The following is a 21,233-nucleotide window of genomic DNA, read 5'->3' as shown; positions in this document are numbered from 1 at the left end:
CCTCACTGGCTTTATTTTTTATTTTAGTTTTTTTATTTTTGAGACAGGGTCTCACTTTGTCATCCAGGCTGGAGTGTGGTGGCCTGGCTCACTGCAGCCTCGACCTCCCGGGTTAAGTGATTCTTCCACCTCCGCCTCCAGAGTAGCTAAGTCTACAAGTGCGTGCCACCACGCCAGGCTAATTTATTTTTTATTCTTTTGTAGAGACAGGGTCTTGTTGTATTGCCCAGGGTGGTCTCAACGATCCTCTCACCTCAACCTCCCAAGGTGCTAGGATTATAGACATGAGCCACTGCACCCAGTCCTCACTGGCTTTAAATGGGGGGACCCAGACCCCTCCACCTTGAATTCATGAGGGTGGGCCTCATGCTAGCTTTTCTCCTTAGTTTCTCCAAGAAGCTTGACAGGGAGAAAGCTGTGGGGGAAGTGGGTGTGATTTGGAAATGCGTCCTTACTCCACTTTGTTCATCTCCCCTCTATTTAGATGATGGGGGCTGTCAAGAGAGACTATTAGATCTGGGGAACTGGGGTCCTACTTGGAGGGCTGGGCCCCAGTACCACCAGTGTCCACCATGTGGCAGTGCCGTGCCTCTGGACAGCAGCTGGCTTGTAGCTGGCTGGAGCTTCCCAGGGACAGGGAAGGGGCAGCTCTGGGAAATGCAGCAATGAAGAGTGCTCCTTGACCTCTCCCTCTGGGGACCCTGCCTCACCCACAAGAGACAGGGACACGCTGGTTCCTCTGTTCTTTCCCCATCACACTGCCAGAGAAGAGAGACTGTCTTCAGGATCCACATCACTGCTACCTTTGGTTTTGGACTTCCTCACACAAACACGTGTCAATGGAGCTTGGTGATGTACCAGGCTTTTCCTAGAACCTCAGGGCACTCTTTGGTGGGAGTGGAGTGGGGTGGGGGCACTGAGACACTTAGATCCTCCTGTCCACCCTTCATTTCTCCCCACGTTCTGAAACACATTCAAGAGCTCTGTCCAGTGTTCTCCTCAGCTCCCAACTCCCATTCTGTTGGTCGGGCTGGTAAATGACAGCCCTCTACCCCCTCTGGTCTGGAACATCAGGTCGGCAAAGCGGAGGTATCTATCCATGGTGGTGCCTCAGAAAGCTTACCTGTTGGTATCAGTAGGCAGTCGGGGAAGTGACAAGAAGTGGCTGCAGGAGTCACTGACCCCATCTCTCCCCACCCTCACTGTCGAGTGCCCCCAATTTCTAGCTCTTCCCACCTCCTTGCTGCTGCGCCTGGCTTGGCCCTACCTCCCCACTGACACTTACGTCAGAGCTCAGCTATAAATACGCTCTTAGCATCTTAGTCACTTTTCCCAAGAAGTGCTCCTGGGTTATAAATACCCCAGCCATCTGCCTCACTGCCTGCCCTACCACCAACCTGGTTGGGGGCTGGGGGATAGCGATAGGCTTGGGGGTGAGTAAGGAAGTAGAAGACAGGCTTGGGGGTGGGTAAGGAAGTAGAATAAGCGAAACAGGAGTGGTTATCTTGCTCAAATGAGAAGAGCCTGAAGGAGTCCAGAGGTAGGAGCTAGGAAGCTCTAGGAGAAAATGTTTGAAGGAGGCAGACCCACTCTTTCCCCTTTTTACAAAAGGAAGAAAGGAAGAGCCAAAACAGAAAGGGAATAATGATGATCCTGTTTTTATTTAAAAGTAGGCTATTTTGGGTGCAGTGGGTGGCTCACACCTGTAATCCCAGCACTTTGGGAGGCCGAGACGGGCGAATCATGAGGTCAGGAGATTGAGACCATCCTGGCTAATGCGGTGAAATCCCATCTCTACTAAAAACACAAAAAAATTAGCTGGGCGTGGTGACGGGCACCTGTAGTCCCAGCTACTCGGGAGGCTGAGGCAGGAGAATGGCGTCAACCCGGGAGGCGGAGCTTGCAGTGAGCCGAGATTGCGCCACTGCACTCCAACCTGGGTGACAGAGTGAGACTCCGTCGCAAAAAAAAAAAAAAAAAAAGGAGGCTATTTTGTTCACCATGGATTTTTTGCATTAATTTTGACTTTTATAAAATTGCATTGAAGTCCTATCTTGATTAATAAATTTTTCACCACCCCCTTAAAATTTAGCACCCCCGCCAGGTGAATGACTCACTTTGCCTTATCCCAGTCTTGGCCCTGGGAACTAAGCTGTAGTTGGGAAGGAGGTTAGATCTGGGGGCCGGGGGTGTGTGGGGGAGACACCAGAAGGCCTCCTTAGATTCTCTTTAGGTGAAGGTCTCCTCAAGTCAAAGGTGGAATAACATCCATGGGTTGCTCAGGAAGCCCTTGAGCTCAGATTTACAGTCCCCCAGGCAGTCCTTTTCAGACTTTCTCCTCTAGGGTTCCTATTTCAGGGACCTCTTACCCTCATAGGAGGGGGTTATAAGCTGAGCAAACACAGACATCACATTTACCAAAGAACACATGGGTTTTGCGCAAACTCGGCCTTGGGTTGCAGACAATATCGACCTCGTGGTTCAGGACTCTCCAGCCAAAGGGAGGAGATGTGGGGGAGGAAGGGCAAAGGTCTAAAAAAGACCCAGTCTCAGAGCAAATGCCACCCTCTCCTCATCCAGGCCTTCCTCTTCTCCCTGTCCCACTCCAGCAGCCCTTGCCTATTCCAGATTCCAGGCAGGATTCCTGGGTGGAGCACTGGGGGCGGGTGAAAGAAAGGCAAGTCAGAGGTCCTGACGGGCAGCTCTGAGCGTGCCTCTGCCTCCCACACTTGCGTGCCCACAGCTGGTCAGTTTACTGGGTGACTAAGTGTCGGTGCCTAAGAAAGAAGAGGCATAAAGTGTGAGATGGATACAATAGCTCAGTCCTGAGGAGACCATGTGAAGAGAGAGCAGAGTAGGCAGACTACAGCATAGGCAGGCAGGTTCTGTGTCATCTGGGGTGCCAGTTAGGGCCCTTGTAGGAGATAGAGGACCATTCAGCTGTCTGGTTTTGCTTCATCAAGAGAACTTAGTGAAGGAATTATTTACAGAGGTATAGGCAGAGTTAAGGGAACCAGTAAGAGATGTTGAGGCCCCAGGGACTAGCAAGATAGAAAGCCTTTAGGACCCCCTAGTGTTGAAACAGTGATAGCAGAATGTGGGCAGAGTTGGGGCCATGGAAGTGGGTAGCCAGGCTACTAGTGTAGGGACACAGAATAGCCACAGTTACAGAGAACCATGGCACCTATGCAGAGAGGGAGCAGGGATAAGAAATGCCCTGACCTCAGCAGGAAGCCAGAGGGCAGGGGAGCTCAGGTGATTGAGCTCAGGCAAGTCAGCCCTTAAGGGCACAGAGAAAGGCAGAGAAGGACAAAAAATGGATGAGGGTACGCAAAGAGACCTTTAGCAGTTCACCTGGACAAGAAAGAAGGAAAGGGGCTCACAACAAAGAGGAGGGTACGTAAGCCTCTATTTTGGGCAGCAGTGATCTAAACTTTGGTGAATCCAAAGAAGGGGCTCTCTGGAGATCCACAAAAATCGGGGAAAGGGGCTGTGTCAACTCATCTTGGAGTGGGGACCATCGAGTGGAAAGGACAGGAAGGCATAGTGGGTTATGGGGTCAATTAAAGGTGAGATAAGGGTGTCTTTGCCTGGGAACCATATGGCCTTACTCATCGTTGGAGATGGGTCTGAGTCCCTGGAGTCGGGGTTAAGCACGTGAGGCTAGCGGGATGGACCATGCCCTAGGAAAGAGGGTAGTGGTCAGGAAGATGGTACAGTGACTCTTTTTAGATGAAGGTTTCTTCAAGTCAAAGGTGGGGTAATTTCCATAAGACGCTCAGGAAGAGGGAGTCCACATTCTGGACAGAGAATGAGGTCATTCCCTCCTCTCAAGGAAGTGCACTTCTGTGGGGGAGTGTTTTCCCACACCCCCTTGGGCTGCCCATACTACACATAGACTAACTGCACCCGCAGGCCTCTACTACCATGTCAGGTATGTCAGTCTTGACAATGTTGCTGTCCCTGTCATAGTAGAGCAGAGACAGGGGGCGCCGGGCTGTGGGTACACAGCATGAGCCCCCTCCAGTGGTGCCTGCAGCTGTGTTGGCCTTGAGAAGATTGAGCACTGCAGTGTGAAAGGAGGCCGCAATTCCAGGCATGCCGGCTACATGTAGTGGGCACTGCCCTATGCAGAAGTTCATGGCGTAGCCCTCAGGCTGGATGATCCAGTCGTGCCAGCCAATCTCACGGAAGTCCACAAAAAACTCTTGTCGACAGCACATCCTGGACCCTTCTTGGCAGTCGATGCCTCGTCGATGAATCCGGTGTTTGCCCCCAACTCTCACCCGGGCTGCCACAAAAGGCCTATGGGCAGCTCCACCCAGGATGACTGAGCTCTGGGCTACCTGGCCTTCAGGTACCAGCTCCAGGGTCAGGTGCCCCTGGCTATAGGCAGCTTGAGCTTCAGGCCCCAGGAGGAGTTGATGCCAGCCACTGGCATCCACCTCTAGCAGGTACTGAGTAGCCAAGGTGAGGTTGGTATTATGTGGACCCAGCACAAGGACCCTCACTTTCAAGGTCCAAGTGGTATTGGAAGGGAGCTGCACAAAGAACATGAGACTAGCCTGCTGGACCTCCCTGTCACCAGCAGTTCTATCAGAGGAGAAGTGAAAGTCAAGACGAGTCTTGTTGATGGTGGAGAGGCCTGTGGACATAAGAAGCGCCAGTCATTGCGGCCTTCTGAGTGTCACTTCTACCAACTATTTCTCTATACTCAGCATTCTTGAGCTGTCTATAGCACTTGGCATTTGCTACAGTTTAAACATTTCCTCCAAATTTCGTGTGCTGGAAACTGGATCCCCAATGCAGTGGTGTTGGGAAGTGGGGCCTAATGGGAGGTGTTTGGGTCATGGGAACACCACCTTCATGAATGGATTAATGCCCTTATCTTGGGAATGGGTTTCTTATAAAAGGATAAGTTTAATTCTCCTCAGCCCCACCCTCTCTTTGCCCTTCTGCCATGGAATAACACAGTGAGAAGCAAGAAGGCCCTCACCAGATGCCAGCCCCTTGATCTTGGACTTCCCAGCCACCATAATGATGAGTTAATACATTTCTGCTCATTATAAATGACCTAGTCTGTGGTATTCTGTTATACCAGCACAAAATGGACTAAGACAGCACTGTTGACAATCCTTTCCTTCCTGAAAATCTTTTCTCTCTTGGCTTCCATGACACAACTCTGTTATAATTCTTCCCTGGTTTTCTTTGCTGGCTTTTCTTTCTCTGACCATCCCTTCAATATCAGAGTTTTCCAAGGTCTGTCTTGGACTTCCATTTCCTTCCAGTTCACATTAAGGTAGCTCTTAATTAGACTCATGGTCAAGCAACACAATTTTTTTTTTTTTTAGATGGAGTCTCACTCTGTCGCCTAGGCTGGAGTGCAGTCATGTGATCTCAGGCTGGTCTTGAACTCCTGACCTCATAATCGACCCGCCTTGGCCTCTGAAAGTGCTGGGATTACAGGCATGAGCCACCACGCCCAGCCAAGCAACACAATTTTTATGTTGGTGATTCCCAAAACTGTATGCCCAGACCAGACCATTTTGCATATTTGGACTGGACATATAGATTTGGAAATCACCAAGCTTCAAGGCCTAGATTTCTAACTACTTACTTATGTCACATGAATGTCCTGGCAGCACATTTAAAATCAATTGGTCCTAGATCTAGGTGTAGTAGTGCATGCCTGTAATCCCAGCTACTTGGGAGACCGAGGTAGGAGGATTCCATGAGCCGAGGAGTTCAAGACCAGCCTGGGCAACATGGCAAGACCCCATCTTATAAATATATATGTGTGTGTATGTATATATGTATGTGTGTATATGTATATATGTGTGCATACATATATACAAACACAAGCACACACACATATATAATATATATATTATATATATATATAAAATATATATATATATTTTTGAGACAGAGTCTCGCTCTGTCGCCCAGGCTAGAGTGCAGTGGCATGATCTCAGCTCACTGCAAGCTCCGCCTCCTGGGTTCACGCCATTTTCCTGCCTCAGCCTCCTGAGTAGCTGGGACTACAGGCACCCTCCACCATGCCCGCCTAATTTTTTGCATTTTTAGTAGAGATGGGGTTTCACTGTGTTAGCCAGGGTGGTCTCAATCTCCTGACCTTGTGATCTGCCTGCCTCGGCCTCCCAAAGTGCTAGGATTACAGGCATGAGCCATCATGCTCGGCCTTTGTTTTTTTTTTTTTAGATGGAGTTTTGTTCTTGTTGCCCAGGCTGGAGCGCAATGGTGCAGTCTCAGCTCATTGCAACCTCCACCTCTCGGGTTCAAGCGATTCTCCTGCCTCAGCCTCCCGAGTAGCTGCACCAGCTAATTTTGTATTTTTAGTAGAGACAGGGTTTCTTCATGTTGGTCAGGCTGGTCTCGAACTCCTGACCTCAGGTGATTCGCCCTCCTCAGCCTCCCAAAGTGCTGGGATTACAGGCGTGAGCCATTGAGCCTGGCCAATATGTATATATATATTTTTAATCAATTTTTCTCAATCTGAAAAATCATTATTTTCCTTCCTATATACCCCCTTTCCATTCTTGGTGGTGCCACTACCCTGCTTATCACCTGTAAAAACTCTATGATCAGCCGGGTGCGGTGGGTGGCTCACGTCTGTAATCCCAGCACTTTGGGAGGCCAAGGCAGTTGGATCACCTGAGGTCAGGAGTTTGAGACAAGCCTGGCCAAGATGGTGAAACCCCATCTCTACTAAAAATACAAAAATTAGCCAAGCATGGTGGTGGGCGCCTGTAATCCCAGCTACTTGGGAGGCTAAGGCAGGAGAATCGCTTGAACCTGGGAGGCAGAGGTTGCAGTGAGCCGAGATCACACCATTGCACTCCATCTTGAGTGACAGAGCAAGGCTCTGCTTAAAAACAAACAAACAAACAAACAAACAAACAACTCTATGATTACTTTCTTCACTCCCCATATACCTTATCTCACCAGAATTGTTCTAATGTCTGCACATTTCTTTATATCCCTATTACTACTGCCCAGTTGCCTCTTATCATCCCTCACCTTCCTTACTGAACATCTTAGTTGGTTTCTATTCTCTCCACTCTACAGAAATTGCACGTGTCAAGATCACCAACACCTTCTACAGCAAATCTATCCATTTATATTCATCTGACTTGGCCTTTAAGTAGTGTTTGACACAGTTAACCACTCCCTCCTTCTTATATATTTTCTTCTCCTGGCTTTTATAACACTAGCCACTCTATCTTTTTCTCCTCTATTGACAGCTCCTCTTTGTTGGCCTAACCTTTAAATGTTGGAAGTCAGGCCAGGCGTGGTGGCTTACACCTGTAATCCCAGAACTTTGGGAGACTGAGGTGGATGGATTGCTTGAGTCCAGGAGTTTGAGATCAGTGAGATCAGCCTGGGCAACTTGGCAAAACTCTGTCTCTACAAAAAATACAAAATTACCCAGGTGTGGTAGTGTACACCTGTAGTCCCAGCTACTAGGGAGGGCTAAGGTGGAAGGATTGCTTGACCCTGGGAGATCAAAGCTATAGTGAGACATTAACGTACCACTGCACTCCAGGCTGGGCAACAAAGTGAGACCCTGTCTTAAATCAATCAATGAATTAATTAAGTCCTAAGCTCCCTCCTCTTCTCTATCTATACCCTCTCCCAGAATGATCATCCATTCCATGGCTTTCAATTCCACCTATATGCAGATCACTTCCAAATGTATATCTCTGGTCCTGACCTCTCCCTGAACCCTAGCCTTGCATGTCCAAGTGCCTATCTGATACTTGACTTGGACATCCAATAATATTTCAATCTCTTCTTTTTTGTAATTAAAAAAATTTTTTAGGCTGGGTGTGGTGGCTCATGCCTGTAATCCCAGCACTTTGGGAGGCCAAGGTGGGTGGATCACCTGAGGTCAGGAGTTTAAGACCAGCCTGACCAACATGGCAAAACCCTGTCTCTACTAAAAATACAAAAAATTAGGCCGGATGCGGTGGCTCAGGCCTGTAATCCCAGCACTTTGGGAGGCTGACGCAGGAGGATCAGTTGAGGTCAGGAGTTCGATACCAGCCTGGCCAACATGGTGAAACCCTGTCTCTACTAAAAATACAAAAAATCAGCCGGGATTCCCAGCTACTCGGGAGGCTGAGGCAGGAGAATCGCTTGAACCCAGGAGGCGGAGGTTACAGTGAGCTGACATTGCGCCGCTGCACTCCACCCTGGGCAACACAGCGAGACTCTGTCTCAAAAAAAAAAAAAACCCCACCAAAAATTAGCCAGTCATGGTGCAGGCATCTATAATCCCAGCTACTTGGAAGGCTGAGGCAGGAGAATTGCTTGAACCTGGGAGGCGGAAGTTGCAGTGAGATGAGATCGTGCCATTGCACTCTAGCCTGGATGACAGAGCGAGATTCTGTCTCCAAAAAAAAAAAAAAAAAATTTACTTGGAGTTGGGGGCGATTCTCACTATGCTACCCAGGTTGGTCTTGAACTCCTGGCCTTAAGTGATCCTCTCACCTCAGCCTGAGATCACAGGCATGAGTCAATGGGCCCAACCTCAATCCTGTACAAGGAAGTCTAAATGTATCCCTCCAACCCAAACCTGTCCCTTCTCCAAACTTCTCCTCTGTAAATGCATTGCTTAAGGCAAAATCTTGATCGTGTTTATCCCCTACTTTGAAATTATCTGAAAGTTTTCTCAACTCTACTTCTAATTCATAATACAATTTCACTTCTCCCCACCTCCTCTACTACACATTAGTCCAACTCACAACCATCTTTTTCTTTAACTATAGCTTTCGTTCACTCAAGTGATTCACTCTTGCCCTCCAAACCGTTCTCCAAATATCAGTCAGTGATCTTCTTATAAATCTGATTAGTTTTATCTTCTCAGCTTAAAACACTTCGAAGTCTTCCCCTTGCTCTTTGGATAAAATCTAAACTCCTTGAAATAGAAAACTTGTTTGACACTTAACTACTACATTCTGCCTATACGGGCCTTTTTCTGTTCCTCAGATTCACCAAACATAAAGCCATCTCACAGCCTTTACACTTGCTAGTCCCTTTCCCTGGAATGTCTTTCCAAGATCTTTGAATGACTGATTTCTTTTTGGCATTCAGTTCAGATGTCTCCTCCTCAGAAAGGCTTCAGGCTTCCTTCCTAATCTATCTAAAGCAGCCTTCAGCCAGGCGTGGTGGCACGTGCCTGTAATCATAGCACTATGGGAGGTCAAGGTGGGAGGACTGCTTGAGGCCAGGAGTTTGAGACCAACTGGGCAACATAGTGAGATCCTATCTCTACAATAAGTAAAAAAATATATAAATAAATAAATAATAGCTGGGCATGGAGCAACACACCTGTAATCCCAGCTACTTGGGAGAATCACTTGAACCCAGGAGGTCAAAACTGCAGTGAGCCAAGATCATGCCACTGCATTCTAGCCTGGGCAACAGAGCGAGACTGTCTCAAAAATAAAATAAAATGAAATAAAATAAAATAAAACGTAATAAAACAAAATAAAATAAAAGTAGCCTTCAATTCTACCTCCATCTCTCTAATACATCATCCTGCTTAATTGTTTGCATGGCCATCATCATGCTCTGTAATCAGTGTGGTTCTTTTTTTTTCTGAGACAGAGTCTTGCTCTGTCACCCAAGCTAGATTGCAGTGGCGCGATCTTGGCTCACTGCAACCTCCACCTCCTCGGTTCAAGCAATTCTCCTGCCTCAGCCTCCCGAGTAGCTGTGATTACAGGCATGCACCACCACGCCCTGCTAATTTTTGTATTTTTAGTAAAGACGGGATTTTGCCATGTTGGCCAGGCCGCTCCTGAACTCCTGACCTTGTGATCCTTCTGCCTTGGCCTCCCAAAGTGCTGGGATTACAGGCATGAGCCACCAAGCCCGGTCCAGTGTGGTTCTTCGTGCATTTGTTTACTAAGAATTTCTCCTACCCCTCCTTCTTCCCTGCAGCTAGAATGTAAGCTCCATGAAAACAGCAGTTGTGCCTGTATGGTTCACCATTGTATCCCTAGTACTTGGTATTTAGTAAGCACTCAATAAACACTTGTTGAGACCAGGTGTGGTGGGCTCACACCTGTAATCCCTGCACTTTGGGAGGCCGACATGGGTGGATCACTTGAGGTCATGAGGTCATGAATTTGAGATCAGCCTGGCCAACATGGTGAAACTCCATTTCTACTAAACATACAAAAATTAGCTGAGTGTGGTGGCATGCACCTGAAGTCCCAGCTACTCAGGAGGCTGAGGCAGGAGAATTGCTTGAACTCGGGAGGCAAAGGTTGCAGTGAGCAGAGATCACACCACTGCACTCCAGCCTGAGTGACAGAGCCAGACTCCATCTCAAAAACAAACAAACAAACAAACAAACAAACAGAATACTTGTTGAATGGTCTTTCATTTCTTTAATTCTTTTATGTTAACATCAGAATTCTTTTCTCAAAACACGGATGGATCATAAAATTCATGGTCTCAAAAACCTTATTAGTTAATAAAGTCCTAACTCTTTTAGGACGCAGTTAAATACCCATTGTAATTTGGCCTTAGCTACTTTTTTTTTTTTTTTTAAGTAAAAAATGCTTTATGAGGCCAGGTGTGGTGGCTCATGCCTGTAATCCCAGCACTTTGGGAGGCCGAGGCAGGCAGATCACCTGAGGTCGGGAGTTCCAGATAAGCCTGACTAACGTGGAGAAACCCCATCTCTACTAAAAATACAAAATTGACTGGGTGTGGTGGCACGTGCCTGTAATCCCAGCTACTCGGGAGGCTGAGGCAGGAGAATTGCTTGAACCCGGAGGCGGAGGCTGCAGTGAACTGAGATCGCGCCATTGCACTCCACCCTGGACAAGAGTGAAACTCTGTCTCAAAAAAAGAAAAAAAAGGCCGGGCGCGGTGGCTCACGCCTGTAATCCCAGCACTTTGGGAGGCCGAGGCGGGCGGATCACAAGGTCAGGAGATCGAGACCACGGTGAAACCCCGTCTCTACTAAAAATACAAAAAATTAGCCGGGCGCGGTGGCGGGCGCCTGTAGTCCCAGCTACTCAGGAGGCTGAGGCAGGAGAATGGCGTAAACCCAGGAGGCGGAGCTTGCAGTGAGCCGAGATCGCGCCACTGCACTCCAGCCTGGGCGACAGAGCGAGACTCCGTCTCAAAAAAAAAAAAAAAAAAAAAAAAAAAAAAAAAAAAAAATTAGCTGGGCATGGTGGCATGCCCCTGTAGTCCCAGCTACTCGGGAGGCTGAGGCAGGAGAATCACTTGAACCAGGGTGGCGGAGGTTGCAGTGAGCCAAGGTCGCGCCACTGCACTCCAGCATGGCAACAGAGCAAGACTCTGTCTCAAAAAAAAAAAAACAAGGGCCGGGCGCGGTGGCTCAAGCCTGTAATCCCAGCACTTTGGGAGGCCGAGACGGGCGGATCACGAGGTCAGGAGATTGAGACCATCCTGGCTAACACGGTGAAACCCCGTCTCTATTAAAAATTAGAAAAAAACTAGCCGGGCGAGGTGGCGGGCGCCTGTAGTCCCAGCTACTCGGGAGGCTGAGGCAGGAGAATGGCATAAACCCAGGAGGCGGAGCTTGCAGTGAGCCGAGATCGCGCCACTGCACTCCAGCCTGGGCGACAGAGCGAGACTCCGTCTCAAAAAAAAAAAAAAAAAAAAAAAAAAAAATACACACACAAAAAAACAAAAACAGTGCTTTATTATGGGAAGTCAACTGATACTCTCATGGGCTCAAAAGGCAGGATATGAAGTTCAACTAGGCTTCATGTAAATTAGAAAGTCAGGAATAAGGTTCTTTTTATTTTTTGAGATGGAGTATCACTCTTGTCGCCTGGGCTGGAGTGCAGTGGCGCAATCTTGGCTCACTGCAACCTCCACCTCCTGGGTTCAAGCGATTCTCCTGCCTCAGCCTCCCAAGTAGCTGGGATTAGAGGCACCTGCCACCACGCCCAGCTAATTTTTTGTATCTTTAGTAGAGACAGGGTTTCCCCATGTTGGCCAGGCTGGTCTTGAACTCCTGACCTTAGGTGATCCGCCCGTCTCAGCTTCCCAAAGTACTGGAATTACAGGTGTGAGCCACCGTGCCCAGCAGGAATAATGCTGTTCTTGACAGCTCTCAGAGCCAACAAGATCTCTCTCATCTCTCTCTCTCTCTCTCTCTCTCTCGATAAGTCAATTCCACTCTCCTCTCTCTGTGGGTCTACTACTTCTACCTCCTTGTCAGCTTTCTTAGGTACCAAAATTGTGGCCCAGGTCCCAAGTCTACAGGACCTTTTGCTCAGCTCCTCCTAAGTGAGCAGATCTTCCAGTGTCCCAATTCCAAAATCCTAATAGAGTCTGACTGGCCCAACGAATCTTTTTCTTGCTAGGTCACAAAGCACCCTGCAGTTAGTACCTTTTAAGTCACTCCAGTTATGGCAGGCAAACACAAGACCAACAGGGGCTGTAGTAGACTATTACATGGTTGGCCCCAACGGTCAACACCTCCCAATATTCACGGCTTTGTGCAGTCCCTTTCCATATTAATTCTGGGCTTAGTCATGTGACATGATTTGGGCACTGAGACATTAGCAAGCATGGTGTTTATTGAGCACTTACATATTGAGGCATTCCACTCTTGGAAGCCAGCTACAGTGATTTAAAGGAAGGTGAGCTAGACTACTAAATTATGAGAAGTCATGTGGAGAGAGACTTTGGAGGATTAGAGACCATCTCACAGGTTCCAGTCCCATCCGAGTCCCCAGCTGAATGCAGTTGCATGGGAGACCTTAGCTACACCACATGGAGCAGAAGAACTGTCCAGATAAGCACAGTCAAGCCACAGAATCATGCGAGTGGCCGGGGGCAGTGGCTCATGCTTGTAATCCCAGGGTTATAAGCTTTGGGAGGCTGAGGTGGGTGGATCACTTGAAGTCAGTAGTTCAAGGCCAGCCTGTCCAACATGGTGAAACCCTGTCTCTACCAAAAATACAAAAAGAGCCAGGCATGGTGGTGGGCACCAATAATCCCAACTACTCGGGAGGCTGAGGGAAGAGAATCTCTTGAACCCTGGAGACGGAGGTTGCAGTGACCCAAGATTGCGCCACTGCACTCCAGCCTGGGCAACAGAGTGAGACTCCATCTCAAAAAAAAAAAAAAAAAGAATCATGAGAAATAATGAATATGTTGTTTAAAGCCTCTATGTTTTGGTTTTTGAGACGGAGTTTCACTCTTATTGCCCAGGCTGGAGTGCAATGGCACGAACTTGGCTCACTGCAACCTCTACCTCCCGGGTTCAAGCGATTCTCCTGCCTGAGGCTCCTGAGTAGCTAGGATTACAGACATGCACCACTACACCTGGTTAATTTTTTGTGTTTTTAGTAGAGATGGGTTTCTCCATGTTGGTCAGGCTGATTTTGAACTCCTGACCTCAGGTGATCCACCCGCCTTAGCCTCCCAAAGTGCTAGAATTACAGGTGTGAGCCACCGCGCCCTGCACATCCAGCTATTTTTGTATTTTTAGTAGAGATGGGGTTTTTCCATGTTGGTCAGGCTGGTCTCGAACTCCTGACCTCAAGTGATCTGCCTGCCTCAGCCTCCCAAAGTGCTGGCATTAGAGGCATGAGCCACAGCACCCGGCTTTTTTTTTTTTTATTTTTTTAATAAGAAACATCTTGCTATGTTGACCAGGCTGGTCTCAAACTCCTGCCCTCAAGTGATCCTCCCACCCTGGCCTCCCAAAGTGCCAGGATTACAGGCATGAGCCACTGTGCTTGGTCAGTTGCACTGGCTTCGGGAATGAGTGGCAGGGAGAAGTTAGAAGGATAGGGAAGAAACTGTTAGTAAAGGAAGAACAGTGAGGAAATTGCTATTGGAAGCTGAAAAAAGGGGAACTTGTATTGTGTATTGGCTCTCACCTGTGGTAACTTAGAAGCCAGGAAAGCTATCTAACAAAGTTGTGAATTTAGCTAATGGTATTTCCAGGCAGAATGCTGAAAATGCCAACTGGTATATTTTAGTTGCCTAAGATAAGGCATTTCGGGAGAGTGATGAACTAAAAAAGGAACCACAGCTGGATGTGGTGGCTAACACCTGTAATCCCGGCACTTTGGGAGGCCGAGGTAGGCAGATCACAAAGTCAAGAGATTGAGACCATCCTGGCTAACACGGTGAAAACCCATTTCTACTAAAAATACAAAAATTAGCTGGGTGTGGTGGTGTGCATCTGTAGTCCCAGTTACTCAGGAGGCTGAGGCAGGAGAATTGCTTGAACCCGGGAGGCAGACGTTGCAGTGAACCGAGACTGCACCACTGCACTCCAGCCTGGTGACAGAGCAAGACTCCGTCTCAAAAAACAAAACAAAAAAAAAGGCACTGTTCAATTTTCAAACAGAATTTAGAGAAAATATTTCTAAAAGCACTTGCTAAATTAAAAAATAAAACCCCGGCCAGGCGCGGTGGCTCAAGCCTGTAATCCCAGCACTTTGGGAGGCCGAGACGGGCGGATCACGAGGTCAGGAGATCGAGACCATCCTGGCTAACACAGTGAAACCCCGTCTCTACTAAAAAATACAAAAAACTAGCCGGGCGAGGTGGCGGGCAACTGTAGTCCCAGCTACTCGGGAGGCTGAGGCAGGAGAATGGCATAAACCCAGGAGGCGGAGTTTGCAGTGAGCTGAGATCCGGCCACTGCACTCCAGCCTGGGCCACAAAGCGAGACTCCGTCTCAAAAAAAAAAAAATAAATAAAAAAAATAAAACCCCTTACTCTGTGTTGCTAATTTTTCAGAAAAAAAAAAAAAAAAAAACGAAACCTTTTTCTTCATGTTGTACATGTAGAGGAAAGAAGAGAAACATTAACAACAAAAATTATTTTTCATTCTTCCTCTCTGACAAAAGTCTCTTAAAGTAAGAAATTACCTCAGAGCAAAAATCAAATCCAGGGTATTTCCAGTAATACAGGGACTCAGAGTGAAGATCAAAACAAATAAAGGGTCAGCTATAAAATCTTTTGTTAGCTGGTCATGGGAACACATGCCTGTAGCCCCAGCTACTCAGAGGGCTGAAGCAGGAGGATCCCTTGAGGCCAGGAGTTTGAGGCTATAATGCAGTATTATTGAGGCTGCTAATAGTATAGCCACTATACTCCAGCCTAGGCAACATAGTGAGACCATCTCTAAAACACAAACCAAAAAAACTTTTTGTTTGTTAAGATCTAACATCTTTTTGAGATTTAAAATTTAAGACAATGTTCTGTTAACCCTTACAACTAGACAAATGCACTTCTAAACATCTTAAAGGTGTTATCCCATGACACAGACTTGTAGCCTAAATAAGGGTCTGTCTTGATAGAATGTGGTGCCTTCTGTGTAATTGAGTAGACTACAATTTATTATTTACAGGGTCCACAGAGTTTAAAAGAGAAGTTTAATACTGAAAGCAGCACCAGTTTGGACTAAAAGGGACAATTCAAAATAAAAAGAGGTCTTTGGGCCCCCAACTCTGGGCAGAAAGTAGGCTGAGAAAAGTACTCAGCCGCAAGCATAGATCATTTCCTATTTAAAAGGAAAGACATCTCAGCAGGTAGAGTGCCAAGGGCTGAGAGGGTGAATTTGGAAGTCCAGGAGAGCAGTAGTGCACAATTGGAAATACCAGGGAGCAGAACCAGGCCCTAACTAACCAAGGGAATTCTGGATTTGGAGTGGACCTGATATTTGCCTGGCTGAATATAAGAAGCTTTACAGATCAGTGACTCCTCTGTGTCTCCTATTCTCCCACATCCCATTTTGAACAGGAGTATCTATTATGTTTATCCTGTCCCTGTCTCAGCATTGTATGTTAAGTGCGTGGGAGGTGGAGAACTTGTATTTTTAGGACACAGAGAGTGGTATGCTGGTAAATGTTTAATAACTGGTTTCCAGGGAAAAAAATCAAAAGCCCTGATTTGTAGTCTTTGTCAATTTCTTTTGTATAAATTCTCCCACCATGACTGATTTCAAGCTGCTAATGTGACATCACTGAATCCTAAGTTGGGAGATGTTCACAATCAGCTTTCATAAGTCAGAATAAGCCAGGCGCTAGGACATCACTGAAGGCCCCTGCACCTGAAGAAATGTACCAGAGGAGCCTCACCTATATTTGCACCTAATTCAGGTGATGAGATGCTGGACTTCAAGCTTGATCCTGATGCCATAAAGGGATGAAAGTTTGTGTTTTTTTTGTTTTTTGTTTGTTTGTTTTGTTTTTTTTTGAGACAGAGTCTTGCTCTGTTGCCCAGGCTGGAATGCAGTGGCTGGATCTCAGCTCACTGCAAGCTCCGCCTCCCGGGTTTATGCCACTCTCCTGCCTCAGCCTCCCGAGTAGCTGGGACTACAGGCGCCCGCCACCTCGACCAGCTAGGTTTTTTTATGTATTTTTAGTAGAGACAGGGTTTCACCATGTTCGCCAGGATGGTCTCGATCTCCTGACCTTGTGATCCGCCCGTCTCGGCCTCCCAAAGTGCTGGGATTACAGGCTTGAGCCACCGCGCCTGGCCAAGGGATGAAAGTTTGATGGGGGTGGCTGGGAGAGGATGATTGTATTTTGCTTGTGGGAGAGATATAAATTGTTAGGGGTCAGAGGGCAGACTTCAGGAGACTGCCAGATTGGTAGTCCCCAATAAACAGTACCTCATGGCTTTCACGCCTTCATCTAGTTCTGTCTCACAGTGATTGATTCTAGGCTTGGCTACAATGACTTGCTTTGTCAATGGGATATTAGTAAGCAAGGTGTATGCAGAAGCTTGAGAATAATTTACACATTGAAATTATCCTCTTGGAATCTAGCCACCATTCTCTAAAGAAACTTGGGATAGACCATTGAATGCTAAGAGGCTTCATGGAGAGAGGCTGTTATGTTCTCTCAAAATTCATATGTTGAAATCCTAACCCCCATGTGATGGTATTAGGAAGCGGAGCCTTTGGGAGGTGATTAAGTAATGAGGGTGGAGCCCTCATTAATAGGATTAGTGTCTTTATAAAAGATTTCTAGAGAGCTGCCTTGCCCCTTTCCTCCATGGAAGGTTATCAAGAGAAGAGGACGCTCACCATAATCCCCTCATTGGCAGGCGCTAAATCTACTCTCTAGTTCCTGCTCCCTCCCACTTTAACATTCAAAGTACTTTACCTGTATTAGCCCTTTAATTCTGTCAACTATCCCATTTAACAAATGAGAGAACTATTAACCACTAGGTCAAACAGCTAATAAATGGCTGAGCAAGAATCTGAGCCCAGGCTATCTAGCTCCAGTTCAAAGCTGGGTCTTGAAACAGGCGGGGGCTGGTGCAGTACCTGTAATCCTAGCACTTTGGGGGGCCAAGGCGAGCACATCACTTGGGGTCAGGAGTTCCAGAGCAGCCTGGCCAACATGGTGAAACCCCGTCTCTACTAAAAACACAAAAATTAGCCTGGTTTAGTGGCGTTCGCCTGTAGTCCCAGATACTTGGGAGGCTGAGGCAGGAGAATGGCTTGAACCTGGGAGGTGGGGGTTGCAGTGATCTGAGATTATGCCACTGCACTCCAGCCTGGGCAACAGAATGAGACTCCATTTCAAAAACACCACAAAAAGGCCGGGCGCGGTGGCTCAAGCCTGTAATCCCAGCACTTTGGGAGGCCGAGTCGGGCGGATCACGAGGTCAGGAGATCCAGAACATCCTGGCTAACACGGTGAAACCCCGTCTCTACTAAAAATACAAAAAACTAGCCGGGCGAGGTGGCGGGCGCCTGTAGTCCCAGCTACTCGGGAGGCTGAGGCAGGAGAATGGCGTAAACCCCGGGGGCGGAGCTTGCAGTGAGCTGAGATCCGGCCACTGCACTCCAGCCTGGGCGACAGAACGAGAGACTCCGTCTCAAAAAAAAAACAAAAAAAAAACAAAAAAAAAAAAAAAAAAAACCACAAAAAAACAAGAGGGAATGAGGGGCCAGAAATGGGAGGGGTCTTCAGACCTAAGAAAGAGCTTGCAAAGGGCTCAGTTTGCATTTTCTTTCTTTCTCCCTTTTTTTTTTGAAAGGGAGTCTCGTTTTAATTAAATTAATTAATTTAATATTTAATTAATTAAAATTAATTTATTTAATATTTAATTAATTAAAATTAATTTATTTAATATTTAATTAATTTAAATTAATTAATTTTTAATTAATTCATTTTAGAGATGGGGGTCTCTGTTGCCCAGGCTACAGGGTAGTGATGCAAACATAGCTCAGTGCAGTCTCAAACTCTTGGGCTCAATGATCCTCCATCTCAGCCTCCCAAACAGCTGGGACTGCAGGTGCACTCCACTGCACCCAGCTAATTTTTAGGCCGGGGGCAGTGGCTCGTGTCTGTAATCCTAGCATTTTGTGAGGCCGAGGCGAGTGGATTGCTTGAGCCCAAAAGTTCAAGACCAACCTGGGCAATGTGATGAAATCCTGTCTCTATAAAAAAATATACGCTGGGCATGGTGGCTCATGCCTGTAATCCCAGCACTTTGGGAGGGCGAGGCAGGCTGATCACGAAGTCAGGAGATCGAGATCATCCTGGCTAACACGGTGGAACCCTGTCTCTACTAAAAAATACATAGAAAGTAGCCAGGCATGGTGGCAGGCGCCTGTAGTCCCAGATACTCGGGAGGCTGAGGCGGAGAATGGTATGAACCTGGGAGGTGGAGCTTGCAGTGAGCCAAGATGGTGCCACTGCACTCCAGCCTGGGTGACAAAGCGAGACTCCATCTCAAAAAATAAAATAAAATAAAATAAAATAAAATAAAATAAAAGTAGCCAGACATGATGGCACATACCTGTAGTCCCAGCTACTTGGGAGGCTGAGGTGGGAGGATCACTTGAACCTGGGAGGTTGAGGCTACAGTGAGCTGTGATCATAACCACTGCATTCCAGCCTGGGTGACAGAGTAAGACTCTGTCTCAAAAAAAAAAAAAAGAAAAAAAAAGTTTTTTAAAAAGAGACACGGGCCGGGCACGGTGGCTTACGCCTGTAATCCAGCACTTTGGGAGGCCGAGGCGTGTGGATCACAAGGTCAGGAGATCGAGACCATCCTGGCTAACACAGTGAAACCCCGTCTCTACTAAAAATACAAAAAATTAGCTGGCCGTGGTGGCGGGCGTCTGTAGTCCCAGCTACTCGAGAGGCTGGGGCAGTAGAATGGCACGTGAACCTGGGAGGCAGAGCTTGCAGTGACCCCAGATCGCGCCACTGCACTCCAGCCTGGGCGACAGAGCGAGACTCCGTCCCAAAAAAAAAAAAAGAGAGACACGGTCGCTGGGCACGGTGGCTCACTCCTGTAATCCCAGCACTTTGGGAGGCTGAGGCAGGAGGATCACGAGGTCAGGAGTTTGAGATCAGTGATCAGTTTGGCCAACACGGTGAAACCCAGTCTCCACTAAAAATATAAAAATTAGCCGAGTGTGGTGGTGGGCACCTGTAATCCCAGCTACTCGAGAGGCTGGGGCAGGAGAATTGCTTGAACCCAGGAGGTGGAGGTTGCAGTGAGCCGAGATCGCACCACTGCACTCCAGCCTGGGTAACAGAGCAAGATTCTGTCTTGGGGAAAAAAAAAAAAAAAAAAGACAGGGTCTTGCTATGTTGCTCAGGCTGGTCCGGAACTCCTGGCTTTAAGTGATCCTCCTGCCTTCTGAATAGCTGGGATTACAGGCACGAGCCACTGTGCCCAGCCCCTTTATCCATTTTTCTGAGTCCCATTTTGACCCTGTTCTCTGATATGGTGACCTAAGGTCTAATGGGAACATGACATATAGTGAGGTATTGTAGTCCTGGTGTTTTATTTTTTCTTCTTTTACTCAAATGAGGCATCTGGAGGAGAGGGGAAGGGAGGGGCTAGATCCTGGGGCCAAAGAAAAGAGAGACTGCTCACCTCCCAGTCGCTGTGTGCAGGCCCAGGAAGTGGATGGGCTCACACCACAGCCTGTGGGTTTGTGGGGCCTGCAGAAAGAGGAGGCAGAGGAGATGACGACAGGCAGTCTCAAAAGAAGTGAAATTTACCAGCTTTCCAGCTGCCTACTGGTCAGGTCTGAGCTACCACAGTGAGCCCCAGGGAGACGTGGGGATACCTGGGATAAGGAGATTACAGCCCATGGGGAGCAGGGGTTGGATGGTTTTTGGGGAAGGAGTCAGAGGTAAGGCTGGTGAGGAAACTTTTCCTTTCCTTGAGAGGTCAAGTTCTGGGGAAAAGCTACAGACCAGGAACCCACCTGTCTCGGCAAAGCTGATGATTTCACATTCCTGTTCCCTGTTGTCCTCCGGAAGTGCCCCCTGTGGGACCCCATGGAGGCGCTGCAGTGCAGTCCTCAAAGCAGCTCTGGACACAGGGCGGTTCAGTGTTGGGCGCTGGCTGAGGTGCAGCTTGTCCAAGATGCTTCTCTTGGCCAGATGAAGAAGCAGCTCCCGCTGGCTTTCCAGTTCCAAGGTGGGCCCTCCACATGCTGGACACTGACCACCAGCTCTGGGAGTAGCCACTGTGGTTGGAGCCAGGAGGAAAAAGGCCAGAAGCAATGAGGAGGTCATTGCTGGGGGAGGCCCTTCTTGAGCAACACAGACTCAGGGCTCAGGGTCTCAACAGCTGTGGTCTCAACTCTGTCCTGGCTGCCAGAGGCCCTGGAAGAAGTGTGTGTCCAGCTGGCATGGCTCCTTGTTGCAGGGGACAGAGCAGCAGCCAAACATCTGACTTGAAAATGAAGCCAGTTACAGGTAGAACTTGGCAGAATCTGCCAACGCATAGTCAGTGAAAGTACAGAGTGGGGGACGTGAGGAGAGGTTGGTTTGTTTAGGGAAAGACATGTCCCTGGGCCAATGTTGGGAGACAGTTGTTATCCATGTGAGCTGCCAAGCCTGGGGACAAAGGTGAGAGATTAAATTTCTCCTCAGATCACTACCCATGCTGGGAATCCTGGGGATGGGGGAAAGGCACAGATCACGGGTTTTGGGAAAGAATGTTAAAGGGAGACTCTCAAAGAAGAACGGGTCATTGGCAAGGCACTTTAGCTCACTGTCATGCATGAACAATTGAGAGTTGCATTCTTTTTTGCCTGGTGTTTCTCAAAGCCCATTCCCATCCCTCCATCCTCCCTCCCTGGGGTTCTCAATCTAGCCTTATTTGTTAGCCTTGGTTGAGTTTTGCCCAAGAGGTCTCAAAACCATGAAGTCTGAAGGGTAAGGGAAGGGAGGCACAGTGTTCTAGCCATGTCTTTGATG

General features: G+C 47.8%; 1 protein-coding gene across 1 annotated transcript; it reads right to left on the bottom strand.

Annotated features, from left to right (window-relative positions):
• Positions 1-3,223: 3,223 nt before the first annotated feature.
• INHBC (inhibin subunit beta C) lies at positions 3,224-20,814 on the bottom strand. The gene is made up of 2 exons (XM_050747345.1): positions 20,234-20,814; positions 3,224-4,645 (listed from the first exon to the last, which is right to left on the bottom strand). The coding sequence occupies exons 1-2, from the start codon at positions 20,544-20,546 to the stop codon at positions 3,900-3,902; spliced, it is 1,059 nt and encodes a 352-aa protein (XP_050603302.1). The 5' UTR covers positions 20,547-20,814; the 3' UTR covers positions 3,224-3,899.
• Between the last annotated feature and the right edge of the window lie 419 nt (positions 20,815-21,233).

Source organism: Macaca thibetana, chromosome 11, assembly GCF_024542745.1.
Source record: "Macaca thibetana thibetana isolate TM-01 chromosome 11, ASM2454274v1, whole genome shotgun sequence".
NCBI lineage: Eukaryota > Metazoa > Chordata > Mammalia > Primates > Cercopithecidae > Macaca > Macaca thibetana.
The sequence above is the reverse complement of the archived record's forward strand: the minus strand, read 5'-3'. Positions and strand labels throughout refer to the sequence as shown.